The sequence below is a fragment of the Panthera tigris genome, chromosome D4 (assembly GCF_018350195.1).
Source record: "Panthera tigris isolate Pti1 chromosome D4, P.tigris_Pti1_mat1.1, whole genome shotgun sequence".
Taxonomy (NCBI): domain Eukaryota; kingdom Metazoa; phylum Chordata; class Mammalia; order Carnivora; family Felidae; genus Panthera; species Panthera tigris.
In genome coordinates, this window is record NC_056672.1 from 91894624 (window position 1) to 91918683 (window position 24060).

At 65.7% G+C, this 24060-nt stretch overlaps 1 protein-coding gene across 2 annotated transcripts; it reads left to right on the top strand.

Annotated features, from left to right (window-relative positions):
* Positions 1 to 1000: 1000 nt before the first annotated feature.
* Positions 1001 to 23310, top strand: SNAPC4 (small nuclear RNA activating complex polypeptide 4). Of its 2 annotated transcripts, none has more exons than XM_042964241.1 (24): positions 1001 to 1078; positions 2056 to 2194; positions 2968 to 3014; positions 4156 to 4320; positions 4467 to 4592; positions 5095 to 5173; positions 5531 to 5612; positions 6445 to 6549; positions 6636 to 6708; positions 7073 to 7237; positions 9641 to 9788; positions 9910 to 10016; positions 10150 to 10244; positions 12581 to 12675; positions 13599 to 13678; positions 14007 to 14483; positions 15257 to 15340; positions 16718 to 16964; positions 17398 to 17468; positions 17923 to 18033; positions 18706 to 18733; positions 19328 to 21045; positions 22017 to 22141; positions 23100 to 23310. In XM_042964241.1, the coding sequence occupies exons 2-23, from the start codon at positions 2065 to 2067 to the stop codon at positions 22131 to 22133; spliced, it is 4350 nt and encodes a 1449-aa protein (XP_042820175.1). In that variant the 5' UTR covers positions 1001 to 1078; positions 2056 to 2064; the 3' UTR covers positions 22134 to 22141; positions 23100 to 23310. The 2 variants fall into 2 exon arrangements, with proteins under 2 accessions (XP_042820175.1, XP_042820176.1); XM_042964242.1 differs by having other exon boundaries at positions 14010 to 14483.
* Positions 23311 to 24060: the final 750 nt, after the last annotated feature.

The following is a 24060-nucleotide window of genomic DNA, read 5'->3' on the forward strand; positions in this document are numbered from 1 at the left end:
GACCCCATTTTCTTCTGGGTGTGCCCACAACAGCCTGGGAAGGCTATGGAGAGCAGGATGGGGCTTGGCGGGAGGATGCTTGCAGGCTCCGTGTTTTAAGGGGGTGGGATGCGGGTGGCAGATCACCACCAGCCTGGTGTACTTTCCCTCCCCCCGCAGGCCAGGCTGGGCCCGAGCACGCCGCCCGAGTGAGCCTCAGGTGCGCTCCACCTACTCCTGATCCTGCCCTTCATCCCGCACAGACCTGTACCACCTCCGCAAGGTCAGGCGAAGGGGCTGGGGGCGGGTGGCCAGGAGGAGGGTCTGGATAAAGGAGCGTGGCGCACAGACAGGCTCCTACAGTACGTTTGGGGCGTTCCCTGGTGAAGAGCTTAAATTTGTTGGGCATCCAGCTCTGCGTCTGGAGTTCCAGCGCCAGGCGGTCCCCGGTCCTGCCGGGTGGGTTCCCGGGACGCTGGCTGTCCCGTCGGTTCCTTCCACCTGTGCCGGGGCCGGAAGCTCTGCCTGCTCCGTCCACCAGGGGAAGGTACGCTCCTCGGTTCCCGTGGACTCCTCCTCGTCTTCCGAGACGCCCCGCACTCCGAGGGTGGCGCCCCCACCCCCGCTCTGCCCAAAGAAGGCGCAACTGCAGGCGGGCCCAACCCGGCCTGGGCGGCGCCCCGAAGTCCCCCGAGGTACTCTCAGGGCGCGGGGTCAGAGCGCGGGGGGGCTGTCTACCCACTGGCCCGGCCGCGCGGCAGCACTGAGCACTCGGCAAGTTTGCGCACTGGCTGCAAACCAACAGCCCCGAATACAGTTAGCAGAGGCGGAAGCATGCAGGCGGGACTCGGCGATACCGGAGGTCACACGCTCCGGCGAGAAGCAGCGGTCCGGCGCCGCTAACCCCACACGGCGGCGCACGGTCGCGGGCAGTCCCAAGGGCGGCCGCGCGAGGGCAGCACCCGCCCGCCAGCCCCGTCCCGGCGTGCCCCGCGCTGCGGCCGCGGCCGCGGAGGCGGGACTTCCGGTGCGCGGCGCTCTCGTCGCTCTGCCACTGAAGTGTCGGGGGCGGTGGCGCTGGCGGCGGCGGTGCCGGAGGGTGAGTGTGAGGGTGAGGGCGGCGGGTCCGGAGAGAGGCGGCGGTAGGAGGAGCGGGGCTGGGGCCCAGGAGAGGCGGTGGGAGGAACGGGGCCGGGGCCCGGGCTGGCCGTGGGGTTGGCGGCCTGATGCCCCGGTAGCCGCTGCCGGCTCTGCAGAGCTGCGTGACTCTTGGCTAGTTGGGGTTACACACGATTAGAGTGTAGACGGCGCTCCGTGCTGCGGATCGGGCCGAAGCGTGCTCCCGCTTGGTGGCTGCCGTTGTCCGATTTCAGCGGGAATGTTTCTGGGCTTGGTCGTTGGCTCCTAGGTCTGTGCTGTGTTCCTTTGCTCTTTTCTCTGCCGCAGTTTTATTCTCCTAGGTCTCTTTCCAGCTTTCTGTCCCTTTTAGATTTCCCAGACTGGTATCATTAAGAAAGAAGGTTCTGTTCGTTCAATAGGTGCCGTGGTAGGTGCTGGAGAGGGAGCAGGGAACCTCAGGGGGCTTCGTTCCTGCTGCCCCCGTAGTGCCTGCCACCTGCATTTCCTGCACATTTGCCAGATGCTCTCTGGGCGTCTCCTGGCAGGGGAGCAGGCTGCACAGCTGAGGTCCTGACTGCCTGGGTCTCGTTCTTGTCCTCTGGTGACTTTGCCACCACAACCTGCTGTTTCTGCACTGGGTGACCAGCTCTCTTGTGGCTTGGCTCTGGGAAGACAGGCCAGGCTCTTGGGCCATGTTGGTGTCCAGGTGTCCATTGCCCTGCCCCCCTGCTGGTCACAGCCTTAGATCAGAGTGGGCAGGTCACACTCACATGGTTTCCTCACCCGCTAGAACAAACAGCGGGTGTTCGTGGGGACACGGGGGGGGGGGTGTCATATCACAGTCCCAGGGCTCCCCCGAGTGGGAGCGCCTGCTTTGGTCAGGCTTCTGTCATCCCCTACGGGTGTGTGTCTGCAGACTCTTGGTTCCTGAAACCTCATGATGTACTCTGGTGGCAGGTGGGAGTCATGGACGTGGACGCCGAAAGAGAGAAAATAGCAAAGGAGATTGAAGAATTAGAAAGGATCTTGGATCCCAGCTCCTCGAGTATCAGCGTGGAGGTCTCGGAGTCTGGTCTTGCACTGGATTCTGAAGCAGGTAAGCTTTCATAGGCCGTGGCTAGACCGGATCCATCTGCCCTCCGGCTCCTGGCAGCCACGGCAGGCTGCGGACCAGCCGTTACTTGCGCAAGCTGGCCTCTGCCTTTACTCCCCGCGATGGTTTCTCTCCGCCCCTCCTCCACGTGCCGTGGACCTGCCGGCTGCGCCTGAGTGCCCTTTGGGGGCATCTGTGTCACTCTGTCCCAGGTGGGTGGCCGGCTGCCCTTCCCAGGAATCAGATTGTCGGCCACCTCCGTGCCGGACAGCCACCATGCTGGACAGCTGAGAGTCACCCCACAGGCTCCCCTGGGCCCCCAGGCCTGCCCACCTCTCCCCAGCCCCAGGTGCAGCTCTAAGTCTCAGTTTCTCAGAGTTTCTGACCACGCTGGGGCCTTTCTCTCACCTACGATCAGGGCCTCTGCACCTGCTCCCCACCCCCCAGTAGCTCCAGCTCCCCCGAACGGGTCTGTTCCTGCAAGGCTTCCCCTCATTGCCCTGGCGGACCCTGTTCTCTGTGTCTTCCCTTCCTGGCTGCCCCTGCCCTTGGCTCGGGGCCTGTCCTGCCTGGTTAGTTAGTGGGTAGCATTCAGCCACCAGCCCTCAGGGAGGGAGGGTCCAGGCAATACAGTCTTGTCCTGAGGCCTTTCGGCCCTTCCCTCGCCTGTGGCTGTCAGGAAACAGCCCTGTGCTGCACCTGCCGGTCGTTTCTTTGGCGGGTATTGCATCCCATCACGTCCCCAACTTGTGTCCCCTGTGCTTGTGTTCCCACAGACTCGCTGCCTGAAGAGGACTCGGACGCTGCTGGCTCCCTGGCCTCAGTAAGTACCAGCCTGAGCTGGTGGAGCCCACCCAGGCAGTTGCCACCCTGCCAGTGGGCCCAGGAGGGCAGTGCTCTGAGCTCGTCTTGATTTTTCTGCGTGCTCGTCACTGAAGATGACGTATCCCAAAGTATTTGTCACCAAAACGGAAATTGTCCCAAGAAACGACTGTTGTTAGTAGTTGGGGATTTACGCCTGCCGACTTTCTGAGCTCTCCGTAACGTGTGTGGGTCGATCTGACGTCACGTGCGGAAGGGTCCGAGCAGGCGAGGCTGGCCCCTCGTAGCTCCCTCTCTCTGCCTCAGTCCTTGCAGGCACGGTCCTGGGCGGTCACACATCTGGGCCCGCTGTAGACCGAGGCACAGAAAGGAGCTCGCTCTCTGTGGGGAGAGAGAGAGAGAGAGAGAGATCATGATCTCACAGTTCAGGAGATTGAGCCTGTGGGGGTGGGGGGGGAGAGAGAGCGAGCGAGCGAGAGAGCTACGAGGGGCCAGCCTCACCTGCTCGGACCCTTCCACACACGACGTCAGGTCGACCCACGCCCATTACGGGGAGCTCAGAAAGTCAAGAGGCATAAATCCCCAACTGGGCCACTCCAGTTTTTCTTGCCGCTTCTGGTTTGTTTTGGAATCTCACGTTAACCTGGAGAATTTTTACAATCCGCTTTTCAGTTTTTCACTGAGGCAGGAGGCACAGCTTCGCTTCCTGGTTTCAACGAGCAGTGGTCCCCGTGGCATAGGCTTCCCGTAGCTCCTCACCTGCCGGGCAGCGAGCAGCCTCTTCCCGGTTCTTAGCTTTGCCGGCCCTGTGATGGCCTTCCTCACTCATGTTCTTGCTCACTGTCCCCTGCCGGGGGCGGAGGCCCGTGGGCCCGTTCTGAACTTCAGGTTCACCAGAAACATTTATCGTGGAAAGTGAAAAGCGCTCACGTCGTCACGCCTCCCCCCACCCCCCGAGACGTTCCTCCAGACATTGATTTTCTCGTGTCCTTGATTGTGGCCTGTGCACACGCTGTACGTGGCCACAACCCTTGTTGGCCCAGTGATGGGCACGAGCTCAGAGGCTGCTTGTGCTGCCCGCGTCACGGGGGGCGGGTCTGCAGGCCCCCCCGCCTCACCCGTAGTTCCCTGCTTGTGACCAGGAAGAGGAGAGGTGGGGAGAGGCCAGCAATGGCGAGGACGACCCCAAGAAGACCCTCCCTGAAGACCCGGAGACCTGCCTGCAGTTGAACATGGTCTACCAGGAGGTCATCCAGGAGAGGCTGGCGGAGGTCAGCCTCCTGCTGGCCCAGAACCGGGAGCAGCAGGTAGGATGGGCCCTCAGCACCCCCGTGGCCAGGCACCCCAGGACTGGTGCTTCTGGTTACGTCTGCTCCCTGGCTGCCCCGGTCGCCTTCTCCACAAGGGCACCGCTGCTGCCTGGCCCCAGATGGGCTCCCTGTGTCTGTCACAGGAGGAGATCATGTGTGACCTGGCAGGGTCCAAAGGGCCCAAGGTGAAAGACGGCAAGAGTCTGCCCCCGAATCTGTACATAGGGCACTTCATGAAGCCCTACTTCAAGGACAGGGTCACCGGAGTGGTGAGTAGCCGGGGCTCCACTGTCACCCGTGAGGGAGGGGCAGGCTGTGTGGGAAGGGGCTCTTCTCCCAGCACCTGCTGTGGGTGTTGTCTGTTCCCTCGTGTTCTTCAGGACGACGTTTTCCAATCTTCCTAAAACCTTTTGGTGTCTAGTGGTAGAAGTCAAGGTCTCTGGGCCTGGAACGTGGTCTCTGGGCCTGGAACGTGGCCCGCTGACCCCGGCTCCACAGATAAGCCCCAGAGACGTTTCCTTAAGGAGGGGCGCCTTGGGTGGGGCGCCTCGGCCCGATCCGAGAGGCCTGGCAGCGAGGGCTGGAGCTGCTGAGCCCGCCCGTGCCGGCCGGGTTGTGCTCACGGCCGCTCGGAGTCCAGCGCTGGGCCCAGGTGTCCACTGCCAGGCCTCACGCGTGGCCAGGCTGCTCGAGGAGGCCAAGGGGAAGCGCGGGCCGTGGGGCGAGAGCACTCGGCGTCCGTCCGCGTCGTGACGCTGCCCTGTCTGGCAGGGGCCTCCAGCCAACGAAGACACGCGGGAGAAGGCCGCCCAGGGCATCAAGGCTTTCGAGGAGCTCCTGGTGACTAAGTGTAAGCCCCTGCGCCGGGCCCTCAGCGCCACAGCCCTGCCTCTCCACGGGCACCCTCCTCTGGTTCCGTGGGCTCCTTCGGGCCTTGACCGCTGGGACTGGCCACTCAAAGCCCCAGCCTGTCCCATGCGCCACCTGGGGACCACCATCCCCACGGCTCACTGTGTAGTCTCACGTGTCTTATTCCTGAACACACAGCCCCAGGGGCCCTTCCGTGAGCTCGGGCCAGGGCGCCATGCTCGCTCGACAGCCGGGCTGGGGTACCCGGCCGGCGCCGTGGTCCTGGAACGGTCACGTGCCCACCACTTGGTCGAGGGGAAGTCGGGAAGGCTCCGCTGATGCCGTCGTTTCTTCGCAGGGAAAAGCTGGGAGAAGGCCTTGCTCAGAAGGTCGGTGGTGAGCGACCGCCTCCAGCGCCTGCTTCAGCCCAAGTTACTGAAGTGAGTGTAGGAACAGCCGCCGGCGCCAGCCCCGCCCGGAGCGCGAGGGGTCCAGGCCAGAGGCTTGGTGACAGGCGGACGCGTGCTGTGGCCGTGTCCCCCTGCTCCCGTGGGAGAGGCACTCACCCCTGCAACTTTGCCCCAGGGAGGCAGCCGAGCTCGAGGCCAGGCGTGCAAGAACCGGGAAGGCCGAGCGGCCACATTCCGTCAGGCACAGCTCGGGTAGTTTCTCTGGTCTCGGGCTCAGTTTCCACTTGTGAAAATCGGGACTGCTCACGAGACCCGCTTTTTGTGTGCCGAAGGGGTGATGTCGTGTGAACGGATCGCAGCGCCTGTGGCCGGGCCGGGAGTCTTGGGGGCTGCCCGCAGTCTCGTGGCTCCGCGCGTGGGTCAGGACTAGCCTCAGTGATGGGTCCTCTCCCCTGGCCTCCGGAAGGGGCTCCTGCAGGCTTTGTCGCCAGGCTGCCCTCGGAGCACGTCCCTGCACGCCGGGCCCAGGGCCGGCGGCTGGGCCGCTGAGCTGGTGGTTATCATCTGCATCAGCAGACTTGTCACACTAGTCACTGACGTGACCACGGTGACAGCCCAGAGGGGGGTGTCGCTGGCTGCTTCCTCTGGGCGCGGAGCTCGGACAACCTTCTGCCTGCAAGAGGCAGGCTCAGAGCCGGGACCAGGCTCCTGTGTGTGCTCCCTGCCACCAGGCCTCATCATGTGGAGCGGTGCACGTGCCCCGGTGCACGGGGAGGCCGAGCTGGCCCCAGAGACGCCGTCCCCCTCCCCCGGGGCACGGCCCTGATGCGAGTAACCCCGGTGCCTCTGCTTTGCCCCGTAGGCTTGAATACTTGCACCAGAAACGGAGTAGGGTGACCAGTGAGGCAGAGAGGCAGGTCCTGGAGAAGCAGAGCAAAGAGGCGGAGAAGGAGGTCCAGGACATCCGGTGAGCTGGGTCTTGTGGGGAGGGTGTGACCTGGGGAGAGGCGAGGAAGGCCAGGCGTGACCCTGGCGACCTGTTCCTTCCTCCAGGGAGCTCCCAGAGGAGGCCTTGCTGGGGAACAGGCTGGATGGCCACGACTGGGAGAAGATCTCCAACGTTAACGTAAGTTGGGGTGGTGCTGCGGCCACAGCGGCCTACGGCCGTCCCGGCAGCCGGGGGCGTAGGTCAGCTCTAGGCGGTCAGGCCTCATCCCTGTGGCCACTAGACCTGCCTCAAAGCCTCTGGTCGGGTGCGTGTCCAGCAGTGTGGGGTGGCCTCACGGACTTGCCCTGCTGGGGTGACGTGGCTCTTCTGAAATGGGAGGGTGTGAAGGTTCAGGCTTTGTGCTTAGAGCCCAACCCCACTCTTGGTTGTGCAAGTCCTGGCGACCTGAACGAGGACCCCACTTGTCCCGGTGCTGAGCCATCACGGCCAGCCATCAGAGTGACGGCCCCCCCGCAGGCTGGCTCTCTCTCTGTCGGTGCAGTTCGAGGGCGGCCGCAGTGCAGAGGAGATCCGCAAGTTCTGGCAGAACTGTGAGCACCCGAGCATCAACAAGCAGGAGTGGAGCGGGCCGGAGGTCGAGCAGCTCAAGGCCATCGCAGCCAAGCACGGCCACCTGCAGTGGCAGAAGATCGCCAAGGAGCTGGGGGTGAGGGCCAGAGGGGCCTCCGAGAGGCTGGGAGGCCGGGCGGGTTTGGGGTCTCCGCGGGCTGCGTGGCGCATCTCACCCTGGGAGCCATCAGATTCTTCTTTGTGCCACTTTGGAGGGTGTGGCCCTGGGGGCAGCAGCCCCTCCCCCCTCCCACAGCAGAGTCTCCAGGAGCTTCTAGCTCCTTGGCCCCCATCCCGTCTCTGAGTGCTCACTCACCCTTCCCCTCCCCTCCAGGCCTGTCTTTGGCTTCCTTCCAGATCCTCCTTCCTTGTCCCCGTCAAGCCCGGGGGTTCGTTCTGATGGGGCTTAAGGGGAACGCTCCTCCTGGTTTCTTCCGGGGTCTCACGTTGGTTTTCTCATTTCCGAGGTGAAGGCTAAAGGGCTTCGTTCAGTCTGTCTTTACTCATGAAGGCGTTTAAGGCCTGCTTTTCTGAGAACAGCTTGCTGAGTTCTCCTCTTTGTAGGTTTCTAGGACAGGTCTGATTTCGGGGTTTTTTTCATCACGTCTTTGGATCTTAGTTTACATAAGAACGTGCTTTGTCAATCTCTCTGTGGTTCGGTTTCTTGAAATATTTTGTAGTATTTTCCGGTTTGAGTTTTGTTGGTTCACGACCTGGGAACGTGATCCGTGCAAGCTCCGTGGTATAACTTACTGCTTTCGTAGCCCAGCACGTGACTGCAGGGGACCGCGCCGACGTTAACCAAGGCTGCGTGCAACGTGCGTTTAAGGGTCCTCTGTGTCTTCTCCCGGCTCAACCACTTCTTTCTCCTTAGCGCTGACGTCCCCTTGTCTGGATAAAGCGTGGTCCGCCCACCTGCTGAAGGGCATCCTGGTCGCTCCAGGGTCCCGCGATTGTGAATGAGGCGGCTGGTAACGTGTGCGCAGGTGTCTGGGTGGACGTGAGTCTTGACTCATTTGGGTCAACACCAAGGAGCGGTCGTGTGCCAAGAGGGCGTTTAGTTCTGTGGGAAGCCACCAAACCGTCCTACGGACCGGCTGCCCGCGTCGCGTAGCCCTCGCCACTGACGAGAGTCCCGCCACCCCGCGTCCTCGCCGGCGTGTGGCCGTGTCGGGGCTCCGGGCTCCAGCCGTCCTTGCAGGGGCGCGAGGGTGGCTGCTTTGCTTTTGCGTTTCCCTGATGATGAACACGCGGTGCTTTATTGCTCGTTTGTGTGTCTTTGGCAAAGGGTCTGTTGAGGTTTTTGGTCTTTTTTTTTTTTTTTTTTAAGTATTTGAGAGAAAGAAGGAGCACGTGCATAAGAGAGCACACGTACACGGGGGAGGGGCAGAGAGGAGGAGAGAGAGGGCCCCAAGCAGGCTCCACACTGTCCGCGCAAAGCCCGACGCAGAGCTCCATCTCGTGAACTGTGACGGCACGACCCGAGCAGAGATCAAGTCGGACGCTCAACTGACTGAGCCCCCAGGCCCCCCGACGTTTGCTCTGTTTTGTAGTCAGATTGTTTTCCTGTTGAGCTTCAAGGACCGTTCTGCGTGTTGAGAGTAACGGTCCTTTATCGGATGTGTTCTGCGGGTGTTTTCTCCCGTCTGTGGCTCCCGGTCTCACTTTCCTAACGTTGTCTAAGCAGGGGTCCTCTGTTTTCACGAGGGTTAGCTGCTGCGTTCTTTCAAGGATCGTGAGAGAATCACGTGTGGTGTCGTGTCTAAAAAGGCATCGTCACACCCAGTCCCCGTAGCTGAGCACACTGCGCCTCCGTCCGTGTGCGTCGCGTCTTCTGTGACTCGGGAGTTTTCTTTAGGAAACGAGAGGGTTCAGGTAACGTTAATTAGCTCTTGGGAAGCTCCCTCCCCATAAGGAAACGAGTGAGGGGACGGGTCTGAGCAAACCCGTCGGCGGTGCAGACTGGCGGTGTAGTTGCTGAGCCGCGGCGTGTGTGGAAGCGGGGGTCCGGTCGCCCCGGAGCCCCCCTGGGAGGGCGCCTCCAGAGACGTGGGCGCCACGCCGCGCCCGTCCCCGCAGCCCGACACGCATCCAGCCCCCGCTGCCCCGTCGGTCTGGGTGGACCGCGGAGGCTTCGGAGAGACCGGCCCTCCGGGGGCCCCGGGACTGGGCAGCAGGCAGGCCCCCGGCTCACAGCGCGCGTGCTCCGCGGGGCGGCTGCTCCCCCGGATCGTCGCGCCGGCGCCCCCGTGAGCACTCCGGGGCAGCTCTGGTGTCACGTGAGGGAAGCGTCGTGGATGTTTGTGGACTCGCGCTCTCGCCGTCCGTGTCCCATCTGGTGCTTCGCGGCCGTCTCCCGCCACGGGGACGCCCTGCGCCGTCCCTCCCGGGCTCCGGTGCGAGTGAGCGGGCGGTGGCCTTCGCGACCTGTGCCCTGGCGGGCCCTCCGCGGGGGCGCTCGCCGGGTAACGCCCACTGTGCTTTGCCCCGGCCCCGGAAGACCGGCCGCAGCGCCTTCCAGTGCCTGCAGAAGTACCAGCAGCACAACAGGGCTCTGAAGCGCAGGGAGTGGACCCCAGAGGAGGACCACCTGCTCACCCAGCTCGTGCGGGAGATGCGTGTCGGCAGCCACATCCCCTACCGGAGAAGTGAGTCCGCCCGCACGGCCCCCGTGGGGCCCGAAGCCCCCCGCACGTGGAGGCAGCTCGGTCCCCGCGGGCACGCGGGGTCGCGCAGTCCCGGGTGCCCACGCCGCCCCTCCGTCCCCAGTCGTCTACTACATGGACGGGAGAGACTCCATGCAGCTCATCTACCGGTGGACCAAGAGCCTGGACCCCAACCTGAAGAAGGGGCTCTGGGCCCCGGAGGAGGATGCGGTGAGTCCGCCGCCGCGGAGGCGAGGCCGAGGACAGCCGTCCTCGGACCTTCCTTCCTCGGGGGACTGGGCGGAGGGTGCAGGGGTCATGGCTGCCCGCAGACGCATCGCTCGTTTGCCGTCCCTTCCTGCAGAAGTTGCTTCGAGCCGTCGCCAAGTACGGGGAGCAGGATTGGTTTAAAATCCGGGAAGAGGTGCCAGGTAGGAGCGATGCCCAGTGCCGAGATCGGTGAGTTGGACCCCGCTGGGTGAGGGAGGCCTCGGCGGGGCCGCTTCCGGGTGGGCCGGCGGGTGGGCTGCCGGTGGGGGGTGGGCCGGGGGGGGGGGGGTCGTGACCGGTAGGGAAGCAGGATGGCTGCTGTTTTTCCAAGCGTGAGGTGGCCCCTGGCTGGCAGTGCCTCTGAGCCCGTCGTCCAAGTTTCTCCGCCAGAGCCCTGACGGGCCAGGGCCCCGGAGGCAGCCTCAGCCGCCTCGTGTCAGCTTGGGTGTCCTCATAACGTTTCATCAGAACGTAATCTGCGCAGCGTCCGGCGTCTTCGCTTAAAGGGTCCCGTCCTGTGGGTTTTAGTGCATCGACTGAGCGGTGCGGCCCGTCACCCCCATCAACTTAGGACATTTGACCCCCCTACAAAGAAACCCTGTGTCCCAACAACAACAAAACGGATGAGGACGGGGCCTCACGCAGACCTTTCTCCAGAGAGGAAACGGAAAGGTGCTTGGCGTCACCGGTCATTGGTCGTTGGGGAGATAACAGGTCACGGCAGCAGCGGGAGACCACTTCACACGCGGCGGGACGATTGTCTTAGGACAGTTCTGGAGAAGAGGAGGTGCTGACACGCGTGTGGAGAAAGCACGGCCCTCGTGTGCCCGCGGAGCGCCGCGTGGTGCAGGCGCCGTGGAAGACGGTGGAGGGTCCTCGGGAAACGGAGCGAGTGCTTGTGTCGTCCTGAGAGCAGGGCCCCAAACGGGCACACGTACACTCGTGTCCACAGCCACGCCGGTCGCTGGCCACGGGGCGGAAACGGCTGACGTCCGGCGGGAAGAACAGGGAAGCCACAGCTGTGGTTCTAAAATTGGATGGACGCCACGATGTCATTCGGCTGTAAAACAAACGGAATCCAGGGGCGCCCGGCCGGCTGGGACGGTGCCGCGTGGACTCTCCATCTTGGGGTCGTGAGTTTGAGCCCCCGTTGGGGGTGGAGATTACTTCACAAGATAAACAGACGCAGTCTTGACACGGCAGCGCGGATGACCTTGGAGACGTGAACGTGTGTGCGGAAGTACGCGTGCGGACGGACAGTCGCTGCTCTCGGTGCGCGCCCGGGAGCGGGGTTTTCGGTCACGCGGTGACTTTTTCCTCGGCGGCGGCGGCCGTGGGGCCGCGGTGTCTGCACGCCCTCGCCAGCACCTGTGCGTCTTCCGGATTGCAGGCGGCTCAGTGGGTGTGCCGTGGCATCTCGGGTGGCTTCACCTTGCATCTCCTGGACGGCCCGCGAAGCGGGGCATCCGCGTGTTAACCGGCTGTTTGCGGATCCTGTCTGCAGGAATATCCACTCGTGTCGTAAAGCTTGTTTATTTTGGGAGAGCGGGAAAGCCTGAGCGGGCGAGGGGCAGAGAGAGGGGGAGACTGAGAAGCCCAAGCAGGATCCATCCTGTCGGCGTGGAGCCCGATGCGGGACTTGAACCCACGAACTGTGAGGTCGTGACCTGAGCCGGTCAGACAGTCAACCAGCTGAGCGGCCCAGGCGCCCCCCACTGGCCCCTTCGAGAACTGGAGCCGTGCTTGTGGTGTTGGCTTGTTAGTGTTCCGGCCGGGGGTCCCTTAGCGGACACGACGCTTGCTTGGCAAATTCTCGCTGCCAGCGTGTGGGTTGTGTTGTCGCTTTCTCCATGGTGTCCCGGGAGTCGCCTTGAAAGCTTTTACTTTTGATGACGCCCAGCGTCTTAGCTAGCCTAGGGGACGAGACCCGCTGGCGGTCAGGACCAGGACGGTCAGACGGAGCCTGCTACCTCAGGGTCAACAAGACACCTTTCTCTTGCTAATTAGCTCCCTCTGGGCAACTTCGCCCTGCAGGGATCTCTGGCCCTGTTGACCTGTTTGCCTAACTTGGTCCTTGCTTCCCGTGAAAGCAGCTTTCTGCTGTAGCATCGAGCTGGGGCTTGTCCCCAAGCTGAGTATTTAATCTCGTTTACCTCATATACCTTTGTATTGGGGCCTGGGCCCCGCCCTCCCCGTATCTATGTACCTAATGCTGTTCACCTCACCTTGGACATTTTCGTCCTGAGAGCCCCTCTTCCTGTGCCTTCGTCCTGCACTGGGACCTTTGTCCCACTTTGCCTAATCTCGTTCACCCAAACTTGGGTGCGAACATCCTGTGGCTTTCTAGCTTCTCACGCCTTGTTAACCCCTCCTGCAGGCTCAGGGAATCCCGAAGCTCATTCCCCCACAGTCCAGCTTACAGTTTCCGTTTCGTTTGTCACCGAGCTTCTGGTGCCGGGACGGCGCGGGACGGCGCGGGAGGGCGTTTTGGCGCCTGACCCTGCCTGTGTCCCTGCTGCTCTCAGGTACCTCAGAAGGCTGCACTTCGGCCTGAAGAAGGGGCGATGGAGCGCAAAAGAGGAGGAGAACTTGATGGCACTGATAGAAAAGTACGGCGTCGGTGAGTCCTTGGCCCGTCTGCTCCCCGGGTCTCTGCTGCCCCCCGGTCCTCAGCCGGCAGCGGTGGCTCTTCCTTCTCACAGACCGATGCACGGTCAGCGTCGAGTCGAGAGCGCCACGGGCACCAGGGGGAGAGCGGTGCCTCCGGCCGCGCGCCCCTGCCCCGTCCTCTCTGGGCCCGTTTTTAGGGCGGCTTTTGAAAGTTGCATCGTTCGACACGATGTGACCGCGTTGGCTGTTTGTGCCGTTGTGCCGTCCGTGGCGAGCGTTTTCCTGCCTTTACACGTCCTGTGTTTGACCGTGGCTTTCGACGACCGCATCGTGTGTCCCGAGTGACGACACACGCGTCTCCCAGCCCGCCATCCGCTGGCGGACAGCTGTCTCCCATCTCTGCTGCGGCCGGAAAGAGCTGAGGGTTCCGTAGCCGCATCCTCACTCCTGTTCGCAGCGTCTCCTTAGGAAAAGTCCCAGACGCGGTGGTGCCGAGTGCGGGTGCATGCCGAAACCTGACCTCCGTCCCACAGGGTCACGCTGTCCATGAAAGCAGGGCACCCGTGCCCTCCCACCAGCACTGTCCGGAAGGAAAGAAGAGACGGTTTTAAATGTCGGGTGTAGAAGCCCGAGCGTGGCGGACACGCGAGGGCCGTTTTTACGTAAGCGTGGACGGCTTTTTCTCTGGGATGTGCATCCTCTAGAATTTTGTTAAAGGGCTGATTGTCCTTGGAGAACCGGACGCCCTGCGTGTCGTTGAGCTGCTCACATGTGGGGCGCGGTGTGCAGGTGACCGGGAGACCCCATGCTGACGGAAGACGACGCAGGTCCTCTGTGGGAGACAGCGCGTCTCCTGGAAGGGCCCTTTTCAAGCTGGTAGACGTGTTGTCAAGCATCGCGTGAAACGGCTTCTGTGTCGTTTTGCCTCCGTAGGTCACTGGGCAAAGATAGCTTCGGAACTACCCCATCGGACGGGCTCCCAGTGTCTGAGCAAGTGGAAAATCATGGTCAGGGTAAGGCTTGCCCAAAAGTCAGTCCGAAGGCCGTATCGCTAGGGGAGCCAGCATCCCGCGGGGTGGGGTGGGCGGTGCGTGGTGGCGGGGAGAGGAGGGACGTCTGGTTTCCGGCCCTGGCACGTGTCTTCTTCCTGGAGGCCAAGGGCACGGAGACCTGGGCTCGTCGGCAGCCGCTGCCGCCTCAGAGCCGCGCGGGTGCCGTGCTCTCGGCGCACCGTGTCCAAGCCTGCTCGGGGTCTCTCGCCGAAGGTTGGCCCGCGTGCCCGTTGTCCCCGGTCCGTGAGCCCCAGGTCGCCAAGGCCTCCAAGTAGCCCTTTCCCCCCAGAAGAAGCAGAGTCGGGGGAGGCGGCGGCGGCGGCGGCCCCTTCGCAGCGTGCGCTGGAGCTCCAGCAGCGAGGACGGCAGCGATGGGGACAGCAGCAGCAGCAGCAGCAGCAGGGACAGTGAGGAGTCGGAGCCAGAAGAAGCCCCAGAGGCCCGGGCGGGGGGCCAGGTGCTGCCCTCAGCACAGCACGCCGTGCCAGACATGGACCTGTGGGTGCCCGCCAGGCAGAGCGCCGGCGGGCCGTGCGCGGGGGGCGCCTGGGGCCGGCCGGGACGCCCTGCTGCCTCCCCCAGCCCTCCCAGGGGCACCAGCGGGGCGGAGGCTGGCCTAGCAGCTTGCTCCGCGGCCTCGGCTCCCGCACAGGAGGCGGGCCGGGCGCACGCCCCGTCGGGGACCCGCAGCTCCAGTGCGAGCGCCGTCGGCTGCCCGGGCTCAGCGGATGCTCCCCCCTCGGGTTCGGAGGCGCCAGCGGACGAGGTAGGCCACAGACCCCAGCGCACCCCGGATCGGATGCTCTCCTGCTTGGGGGTCACGAGGCTGGTGCTGGGCTTGCGTCCGCTGTGTTCCTGGGCGTTTGGGAGCAACACCCTGTCCTCGCTCAATAGAACGTTCGTTCCCGACCTGTTTCGGGGGGACTGTGTTCAGGACAGCAGCCAAGTCTTTATCAAGACCACCAGCTGTTTCCATCTCCCTGCTGGTGTCCTTTAAAAGCCGTGCATGAGCTGTCGAGGGCGCTCCGTGGGGAGGCAGCAAGAAGGCGGGGTGGCCTCCCAGCTCTTGTAAGTCCAGAGGTCCCGTGACAGGTCCCCTTGCCGGGTCACGTGCACACCTGCCCGGTCGACATTAGAGGTGTCAGGGCCCTGGCTGCAGGCGGAGTTGCGGTCAGAATCAAACAGGTCGGTCTGTGCTGGGAGAGGTTGGAGACTGCGCTCTGGCCCCTGAGGGACAGCAGGCAGGGCTCGCAGCAGCCCCCGTGCCGCGTGGTTTCCCTCCCGCGTCTGTAACCGCAGGCTGCTGCCCGTGGGATTGATGGGCATTTGGTGCCCTCCGCTCAGGGAGCTGGCTGCAGGGAGCGGGGACTCTGTCAGCGCTGGGTGCGGCCAAGCCGGGCAGGTGTGTCGGTGCCAGCCTTAGGGACCTGCCTGAGGCCGCCGCACTTCAGGGCGTCCCACCACCCCACCGTGGATCTGGGCCCCTGCAGGCCATGAGCCAGGACCGCACGTGTCCAGCTCGCATCGTCTTCTTGTCAGAGCGGGAGTCGTCTGCTCAGGGTGCCCCTGGAGACCGTGCTGCAGGTGCTGAGGACCAACACGGCCCACCGGTGCCGGACACTGGTAGGGCTGGCCCACGGCCCCCGCTGCCCCTGCCCCTCCGTCTGGGCCCCCTGCGCCCTCGGTCTGGGACCCCCGCGCCCTCGGTCTGGGTCCCCCGCCCCCTCGGTCTGGGCCCCCTGCCCCCTCGGTCTGGGCCCCCTGCCCCCTCGGTCTGGGCCCCCTGCGCCCTCGGTCTGGGCCCCCTGCCCGCCCCCTGCGCCCTCGGTCTGGGCCCCCCGTCCCCTCGGTCTGGGCCCCCTGCGCCCTCGGTCTGGGCCCCCCGCGCCCTCGGTCTGGGCCCCCCGCCCCCTCGGTCTGGGCCCCCCGCGCCCTCGGTCTGGCCCCCCTGCGCCCTCGATCTGGGCCCCCCGCCCCCTCGGTCTGGGCCCTCCGCACCCTCGGTCTGGCCCCCCTACACCCTCGGTCTGGGCCCCCCGCGCCCTCGGTCTGGCCCCCCCGCGCCCTCGGTCTGGGCCCCCCGCCCCCTCGGTCTGGGCCCCCCGCACCCTCGGTCTGGCCCCCCTGCGCCCTCGGTCTGGGCCCCCCGCCCCCTCGGTCTGGGCCCCCCGCCCCCTCGGTCTGGGCCCCCCGCGCCCTCGGTCTGGCCCCCCTGCGCCCTCGGTCTGGGCCCCCCGCGCCCTCGGTCTGGCCCCCTGCGCCCTCGGTCTGGGCCCCCGCACCCTCGGTCTGGCTCCCCGCGCCCTCGGTCTGGGCCCCCCGCCCCCTCGGTCTGGCCCCCCCGCCCCCTCGGTCTGGGCCCCCCGCACCCTCGGTCTGGCCCCCCTGCGCCCTCGGTCTGGGCCTCCCGCCCCCTCGGTCTGGGCCCCCCGCGCCCTCGGTCTGGCCCCCCGCGCCCTCGGTCTGGGCCCCCCGCCCCCTCGGTCTGGGCCCCCCGCCCCCTCGGTCTGGGCCCCCCGCGCCCTCGGTCTGGCCCCCCGCGCCCTCGGTCTGGGCCCCCGCGCCCTCGGTCTGGCTCCCCGCGCCCTCGGTCTGGGCCCCCCGCCCCCTCGGTCTGGGCCCCCCGCGCCCTCGGTCTGGGTCCCCCGCCCCCTCGGTCTGGGTCCCCCGCCCCCTCGGTCTGGGCCCCCCGCCCCCTCGGTCTGGGCCCCCCGCGCTCTCGGTCTGGGCCCCCTGCCCCCTCGGTCTGGGCCCCCTGCGCCCTCGGTCTGGGCCCCCTGCCCGCCCCCTGCGCTCTCTGTCTGGACCCCCTGTCCCCTCGGTCTGGGCCCCCTGCGCTCTCGGTCTGGGCCCCCTGCGCCCTTGGTCTGGGCCCCCCGCCCCCTCGGTCTGGGCCCCCCGCGCCCTCGGTCTGGGCCCCCCGCGCCCTCGGTCTGGGCCCCCTGCCCCTCCAGAACAGGGAAGGGCCGGGAACCCCAGGTGCCTTTCTTCCTCACACAGAAGGAGAAACTGAGGCAGCCAGGCCTGCTCGGCCCATCCGCGGGGGCCGGCCCCAGTGACCGCGTCGTAGCCAGGCCCTGCGTCCGGCAGCTGTGGCACAGGACGATCGGGAACAGGCAGCGATGGCGGGGACACTCCCTGCAGAGGAGGCTCCTTGAGCGCCAGCTCCTGATGGCTGTGAGCCCATGGGTGGGCGACATCGTCCTGCCCTGCACTCCCCGAAGGCCTGCCGCGGCACACACCCGAGGTACTGCCCTGGGGCCCCTTCGAGAGCCTCCTTCGAGGCTGGGGCCCCTTCGAGAGCCTCCTGTGGGGTCCGGGGTTGCGGAGACACAGGGCAATGAGGGGTGACCCTGCTGGGGGCGGTGCGTTGTGCACGGGAGGAGACCTACGCGCCCCCCTTGGAGGGCTGCTTGCGTTTTGTCTCTGACCTGACTGGCACCCAGGGGATGGTTTTGGAAGCGACCAGCCATTCAGGCCTTAGCAAGGGTCTCCTCAGATCTCAGAAGCTGGTCGTTCTCCAGGGGCGGGGGTGCTCGGCTCGGGAGGGCCAGTCAGGCTCGGCCCGCCCTCTGGTCCCCGCCCTTCCTTGTGGCTGAGAGTGGCAGCAGAGGGACGTGGGGTCCTGGGGGGCCTCAAGGAGAGGGGCCTCGGTAGCCAGAGCCACTTTGTCTCCTCAGCCGATGGCATCAGGAAGCAGCTTCAGGACGCCCACCTGGCCAGCACCCCGGTGTTCACCCTCTATATCCAGGTGAGCCCCTCGCATCGTGCTTTCTTAGCTTGTGCTCTCTTTTCATGGGGTGGAGTTGCGAAGTTTGTGGATTTGCTTCTTGAAGTCCAGCTCCCTGAACTTGACCCTTGGAAAGGGTTTCTCGTGGCCTGCAGCTTTCAGCCGGCAAGGCAACGCGGAAGAGGCGGCCACGATACAGCGCCGCCCCACCCCCAGGAAGGGACGGAGGTGCTGGGAGCCCCGGGGTGCAAACGGAGGCTCGAGGAGCAGGGACTGGGACGCGGCGGGAGCGCGGCGCTGAGGCAGCCGGGGCGCCTGGGCCCGAGTGAGGGGGTCGCGGCCTCGTGGGGCTGTGCCCGGCCCTGGGGCTGCACTACGTTCGTCACGGGCACCCTTGTCATCTCGGTTCTCGTTGGGGAAAGGAGACGGGCTCTTGTCACGTGTATGTCACGCACGTGTCCCCCGTGTCCCTCAGCTGTTGCAGATTGACACTGCTGGCTGCATGGAGGTCGTGCGAGAGAGGAAGGCCCAGCCCCCTGCCCTGCTGCAGACTGGCACCCGGGACCCAGTGCCTGGGCTCCTACCGGTGAGAAGTAGGGGTGAGCGCCGGACGCGGGCTCAGCTGGCTTTTGCCACCCGTCCCTCCCCTCTGTGAGGTGGCAGGGCTGGTGCCCGGGGGATGGGCAGCACTCGTCCAGCCAGGGAGTAGGTGACACCGGTCCTTCCCAGGACGGAAGGCCTTCCTGGGTGGCCTAGAGGCTGGGCCAGCGCCCGGGAGCAGCCTTGCTGGCCCTTGGCCCCCTCGCTCAGGAGTCTCTCCTAGAAGGTGTCTGCCCACCTGCCCGGAGCCCTGGGGGGACTTCGCTTCGAGTCCGGCTGGGGGAGGGGCGGGGGGCGGGCAGAGCCAGACCCGGCACCCAGGCCTGCCTGCTTCCCCTGCACAATGTGCTCCCTCTACCACACCGCCCCACTCCTGCAAGGGGGTCTCCGAGCCCTTTGGCATGTGTTGCTCTGGGCATTGCCCTGCTGGGGTAGGATGCCGGGCGTGGGGTCCGTCCGGGAGCGGTCGTGTCCCTGAGCCCAGTCACAACTGGAGGGAGTGACAGAATGACCAGATCAGCCCTGTGGTGCTCCGTCAAAGCTCTGGAACCCTTCTGCCTGGATGGCCAGGCTCCTGTCTCTCCCTCAAACCCCGACGTGACGAACTCACCCAAGGTGCCCTGGGGACTTCTCTGAGGTGCTCGCCTTTCTTTTTCAGATGCCTTCAAGTACCCGGAACACTACAGGTACCGTCTGTCTCTGCCCCTGTCTTGCCCTTGTGTCCAGTGGGAAAGGGGCAAACCTGTCGTAGGCGTTGAATTTCGGGCTCTGAGCAGCACAGCTGTGGCCCCATTGACGGGTCTTGTCTGAACGCCACGGCAGGGACGAGAGCGTGGCTGGCGGGAGGCGGCAGAGACAGCCCCTGGGCTCCTATCCCCCCGCCCCCAGTGCACCAGCCACCCTGGGGCTTCCCCAGCGCAGACCCAGGAGGCGTGGGGGCTCCTCCAGCCCCGGGCATCCGGCAGGGACCTCTGCTGCTGGCCGCTACCCGTCTCCCCACGCCAGCAGCACCGCGCGGAGGTCTGGTGTCCTGGGAGACCGCGAGAGGCGGGCAGGGGTGCCTGACGGTCCTTGTTTTGAAGACAAGGCGCGGTGCTGTCCCGTACTTGATGGGCTGCCCCGCACCAAGCACCCCGGCCACGGCAGGAGCTCGGACGCCATGGCTCCTGCTCCACACTCCCGGCAGCAGCCTGCCCTCCGCGAGGGCCCTCCTGACGGGAGGCCTGTTTTGCTCCGCGTGCGTGGCGCTCGTCAGCACGTGTGTTCTGTCTGCCCTGCAGGCCACGGCTTCCGGAGCGTGCCAGCCCGAGAAGCTGCAAAGCAGAGCGCCAGCCTCAAAGGGAGCAGGGGGCTGCAGCCCTGCCACGCCGAGTCCGGTCCGCAGGCGCCCCCGCCGGCTCCGTGTGGTCCCCGGCCCAAGCCCAAGACTGTCTCCGAGCTGCTCCGGGAGAAGCGGCTGCGGGAGGCCCGGGCCAGGAAGGCCGCCCCGGGCGCTGTGGTTCTCCCACCCCAGCTGCTGCTCTCCTCCCCACTGATTCTCCAGCCCCGTCTCCCAGTGGCCCCCCACGGCCCCTCGGCTTCGGGCCTGGCTGTCACAGCCTCGGTGCTCTCCCGGCCTAGCGCCCCTGCCGCGACAGAGCCGTGCACTTCCGGTTCTCGGGCCTCAGCCGAGGACGGAAGGCCCTCCGCCCTGCCAGTCTTGGCCGGCGCCCTGGCCTCCACAGAGGCTGCCCCTGCTGCCTCCATGGTGCCGGTTCTGGGCCCCAGCCAGGTCCCCCTGAACTGCCATCGAGGTGGCCCGGGACAGTCTCAGGCCCCTGCCACCACCCAGAAGCAGGGCTTGCCAGAGGGACCACCCTTTCTCCCTGCAGTCCCCAGCCCCTCTCAGCTGCCCGTCCAGCCCGTCTGCCCGACGCCAGCTGTGGGCACACACGAGAGGGGGCCACAGGTGGTGGCCGGCACCCCTCTGCCTGTCACCTGGGTGCTCACAGCCCAGGGGCTACTCCCCGTGCCCACCGTGGTGGGCCTTCCTGGGCCAGCAGGGACCTCTGACTCCAAGGGACTGTCAGTGGCTCTGTCGTCCTCCCTGCCTGGGACACAGATAGGCCAGGGTCCCGGGCTCCCCGGGCTGACCCACCCCTGGCAGCCCCCCACCAGCCGGGACACAGACTCAGACCCTCCCTCCAAGACAGACCCGCCGGGCCTTCCGGTGCCCCACCAGTCTCAAGGTTCCGTGGAGGTGGACAGTGACGGGGCCCACGGCCCGGCGAGGGGCTCCTTCCCTGGAGAGGCCCAAGTGGCCGGGGACACAGCCGTGTCTGGGGCACCCTCCCAAGCCACGCTCCTGGCTGACCACCCTGAAGCAAAGTCCCCCAGGCCCAGCCAGCCGCCTCTTCGAGGTGGCACCGGCCCTGGGAGTGGCCCGGGAGGGACAGCAGGGTCCGCCTTGAGACCAGAGAGACTCGGGGAGCCTCTGGGCCTGGAGAGGCCACCCCCACCCCGGCCTGGGCCTGAGAGGGGTGCCCTGGACTTGGACCTCGTGTCTCAGGAGGGTGAGGCGGTCGTGCGGGAATGGCTGAGGGGACGGCGTGGGGTGAGCGTGCCCCCGCTGGGGGGAGGGCTGCCTTACCAGCCCCCCGCCCTGTGCAGCCTGCGGGCCCTGTCTGCACTCTTGCTCCAGAAGGCGGCCTTGGAGCGCAGAGCCGCCTCCCTCGCGCCGGGGGGCGCCGGAGCCCTGCACGCCTCGCTGGGACAGGTACGGAGGTGGCTCCGGGACAGCCCGGCCTACCTGCTGCTCAAGGCGCGGTTCCTGGCGGCCTTCACCCTCCCCGCGCTCCTGGCCACCCTGTCCCCCGACGGCGTTCCCACCACCCTGTCCGTAGCCACGAGGGCTGACCCCGAGAGCGAGGACGACCTGGGCCTGGAGGAGTCGGAGCTCGCTGATGGCTGCTCCACGAGCGGTCCTCGGGCAGGGCCGGCGGCCGCCACCCCCATTCAGGTAGGTGGCCGTGGGCACATAGCACCCACCCAGCCTCCCCGTGGCCGCTGTGGGTGCCCAGCCCACCCGGAACAGCGTGGGCAGGAGTGGGTGGGAGCTGTGGCCGACTGGTTGCTGAGGAGGAAGCTGGCTCTGGGCTCCGTCTGTGCGGACGTGGCCTCCCTTGAGGCCAGTGTGGAAAACGGGAGGGGAAGGAACCTCTCCACTCACGGAACCCCTCGGCCACCCCTGGGGCCGCTGGCCTGGCCACACAGCCCTGCCGGAGGGCTGAGCACACGGGCTCGGGCTCCACGCACCGCGCACACCCACACGCGGGCTCCTGCTGGCAGCCCTGCACGTCCGGGACCCCGAGGTCCTTCTCGCGGTCTGCTGTGGCGGCCTCTGCCTCAGAAGAGTCTTCCGAGCTGTGGAGGCAAAACCCCTTTTCCTGTTGCCTGACAAGAAGCCCGGTCTAAACACGCAGAAAGGTGTCTCCGCATCTTCTGTGGCAGAGCAGGAGAGCTGGGCCACCTTGTTTGGTGCCAGATCAGGAAGATTGTGGGGTCTCTGCAGGTCGCGGGCCTCCCCAGCTGGAGCTCGCCTTTGCGCCGTCCAGACAACGGGAGGCAGGGCTTGTGACTGGGGGCCGTGCAGGGAAGGACTCCTTGTCCCCCCGTCCTGCTTGCCGGCTCTCCGGGGCCGCTGCCATGACACAGGGCTGGCTCTGTGGCATCGCTGGGAGATTGGAGACCCCAGGGGGTGCGGGGTGGGAAGCCAGAGCCCCCGTGTGGCCCCTGCACGTGGCCATGTCCCCAGGCCCAGCCTGTAGTGTCTCACCATCTGCAGGGACCGGTCTGGGGAGCTGCCTGTCCCTGGCGTCCAGGGTGTCAGGACCCAGCTTCTGCCCTGGCATACCCCTTGCTGCTGTCGCTTTCCCTGCCTGTCCTGGCTGGGAGTCACTCTTGTCCCCATCTGCCTGGGTTTTGTTTCAGGGAGCCCCAGACCCTGGGGAGAGCTCTGCCTCTTCCTGCCTAGACAGTTCTGACAACCTGGATGTGCTCAGAACCCGGCACTCCTGGCATGCCCGGAAGAGGAGGAGGCTGGTGTGAGCGGCAGGGTAAGCGTGTGGGGGTGGGGTGGGGTACGGGTAGCCCTGCACCCTGGAAGAGACAGGCCTTCCCCGCGGCTCTGCTCTGGGCGGGTGGGAGCCAACGGCTTTCCAAAGGCAGGAAGGCTGGCCCCTAGGAGCTCACCGCCAAGTGTGACGATGTTAGGTGAGGTTGGGGGGTGGGTGTGTTCAGGCATCTGGCAGCAGACCCAGGGTCGTAGAGGCCTTCTTGGGAGGGGGCCATCTAATTCCCCTCCCCTGGCGACACCCCTCTCCCACTGGGTTCCACATGCTGGGCTCTGGTGCTTCCTTCTTGCCAGCCCACGTGTGCCTCAGGGCCTTTGCACTGCTCTCCTTTCCGTGTGTAAGCTTTGTTTCCTTCCTCCAATAGCGTCTGTTTAGTGGAAATGCCCTCCCTGCCTGTTGTCCTGGTGTCCCCACATTCATGTGTCTTGATGGCACAGTCTGCTACATCTGACGTGGCCTATGCACGTATTTGCATAGCCTTACGAGCCCGTAAGGCTAGTAATGTGGTTTTTGCGGGTGGGTCCCGAGTGCCCGGACGGCAGGTACCAAGTAGGCCCTCAGCACGGCTTAGTTGGGTTCGTGATGTGAACGCGTGATATGGGGGAGGATGTCCGGGTCAGCAGATCCCCAGAGGTAGGAGCCAGCTCCTCTGAGCACAGTGGGCGCTGTGCCCTGAGGTTCTGGGTCCTGGGGCAGGGCCATCGGGTGCACAGAGGGGGTGCTGGCGGGGGCTGTCCCAGCCGAAGCCCACCCAGGCTCCAGGGCCTGCCCGCAGCATGCACCCCCACCCCCACCCCCGGGGACCGCAGGTGGGCGGCCGGCCTCGTTCTGCCGTGCCCTCAAGGGAGGCGGTGCTGTCACTTCCCCGTCCTACAGTGCCATCCCCGGGGTCTGGCTGCGGTCAGGGCATCCCCCCGATCAGGGCATTTTTGTGTTCCAGGAGGTGGGAGCCGTGCCGGACCCTGGTGAGCCCACCTGCCTGGAGAGCCCACCGCTGACCCTACGGGAGCAAGCAGCCAGAAGCAGCTGGAGGTTGGGGAAGGCTCTGCCAGCGGTGACCGTGAGGCCCCCGGGGGCTTGGCTGGTCCTGAAGCACAGATCGGGATGTTTGAAGGAATAAAGTGAATGGCCTACTTTTTTATTAAAAACCAGCCCCGGGCTCTTGTGGTCTTGCCCCGAGACTGGGCGTTATGCGGAAGGGTGGGGCCTCCCCTGGCCGTGTGGGGAGCCGGCCGGCCGGGCCTGGGGTCTGAGGAGCCCTCAGTGTGTGTTGGGGTGGGGGGTGGGGACTGCCATTTCCATGAGATGCGATTGTGGCCATCAGGCCAGGGGCCTGCCACGAGCTCCCAGGCGGCTGCTGGCCCTGGTGCCGCCACAGGTCCTGATGTGGACCTGCTTCTCTGCCAGGTGGGTGCCCAGGAGCAGCGGGCAGCCCGGCTGCCCGCAGGTCACGCGGCGCCCCGGCCCAGCGCCACCTTCCTCCCAGGTGGCCGCTTCCTGGCAGGAGTCTAGGCCCCGGCACCGTCCCCATCTCTGAAGGGCACTCAGCTTCTCCGGGGGCTCTGTTCCCCTTACACGTTGTGTCCCATGTCGTCCGCGTGCACACCTCCCCCCGGGGCGTCCCTGGTGCCCTGCCGGCGGCTGTCCCCCCGCGCGGCTCCGTGTGCCTGCTTTCAGTTTTTGATTTGTGCCCAGTACTGTCTCAGCTGATTTCTACTTCTCCTTGGGAGTTCTTTGGCCTGTGGACTATCTAGAGGTTTCTTATTCAATTTTCACATACTTAGGGATTTTCCAGTTAGCTTTTTGTTACTGACGTCTAACTTAACTCTGATACGGAGAACGTGACATTTTTATTACTCAATTCTCACAAACCCCCGCCGTACAGGAAACGCTTTCCTCAG

Bases quoted from the DNA above. Each gene is read 5' to 3' on its own strand.
- SNAPC4 (XM_042964241.1), top strand. From the start codon at position 2,065: ATGGACGTGGACGCCGAAAGAGAGAAAATAGCAAAGGAGATTGAAGAA. The intron at 4,593-5,094 runs GTGAGTAGCCGG...CCTGTCTGGCAG, and splicing joins AGGACAGGGTCACCGGAGTG to GGGCCTCCAGCCAACGAAGA. The intron at 18,034-18,705 runs GTGAGAAGTAGG...TTTCTTTTTCAG, and splicing joins CAGTGCCTGGGCTCCTACCG to ATGCCTTCAAGTACCCGGAA.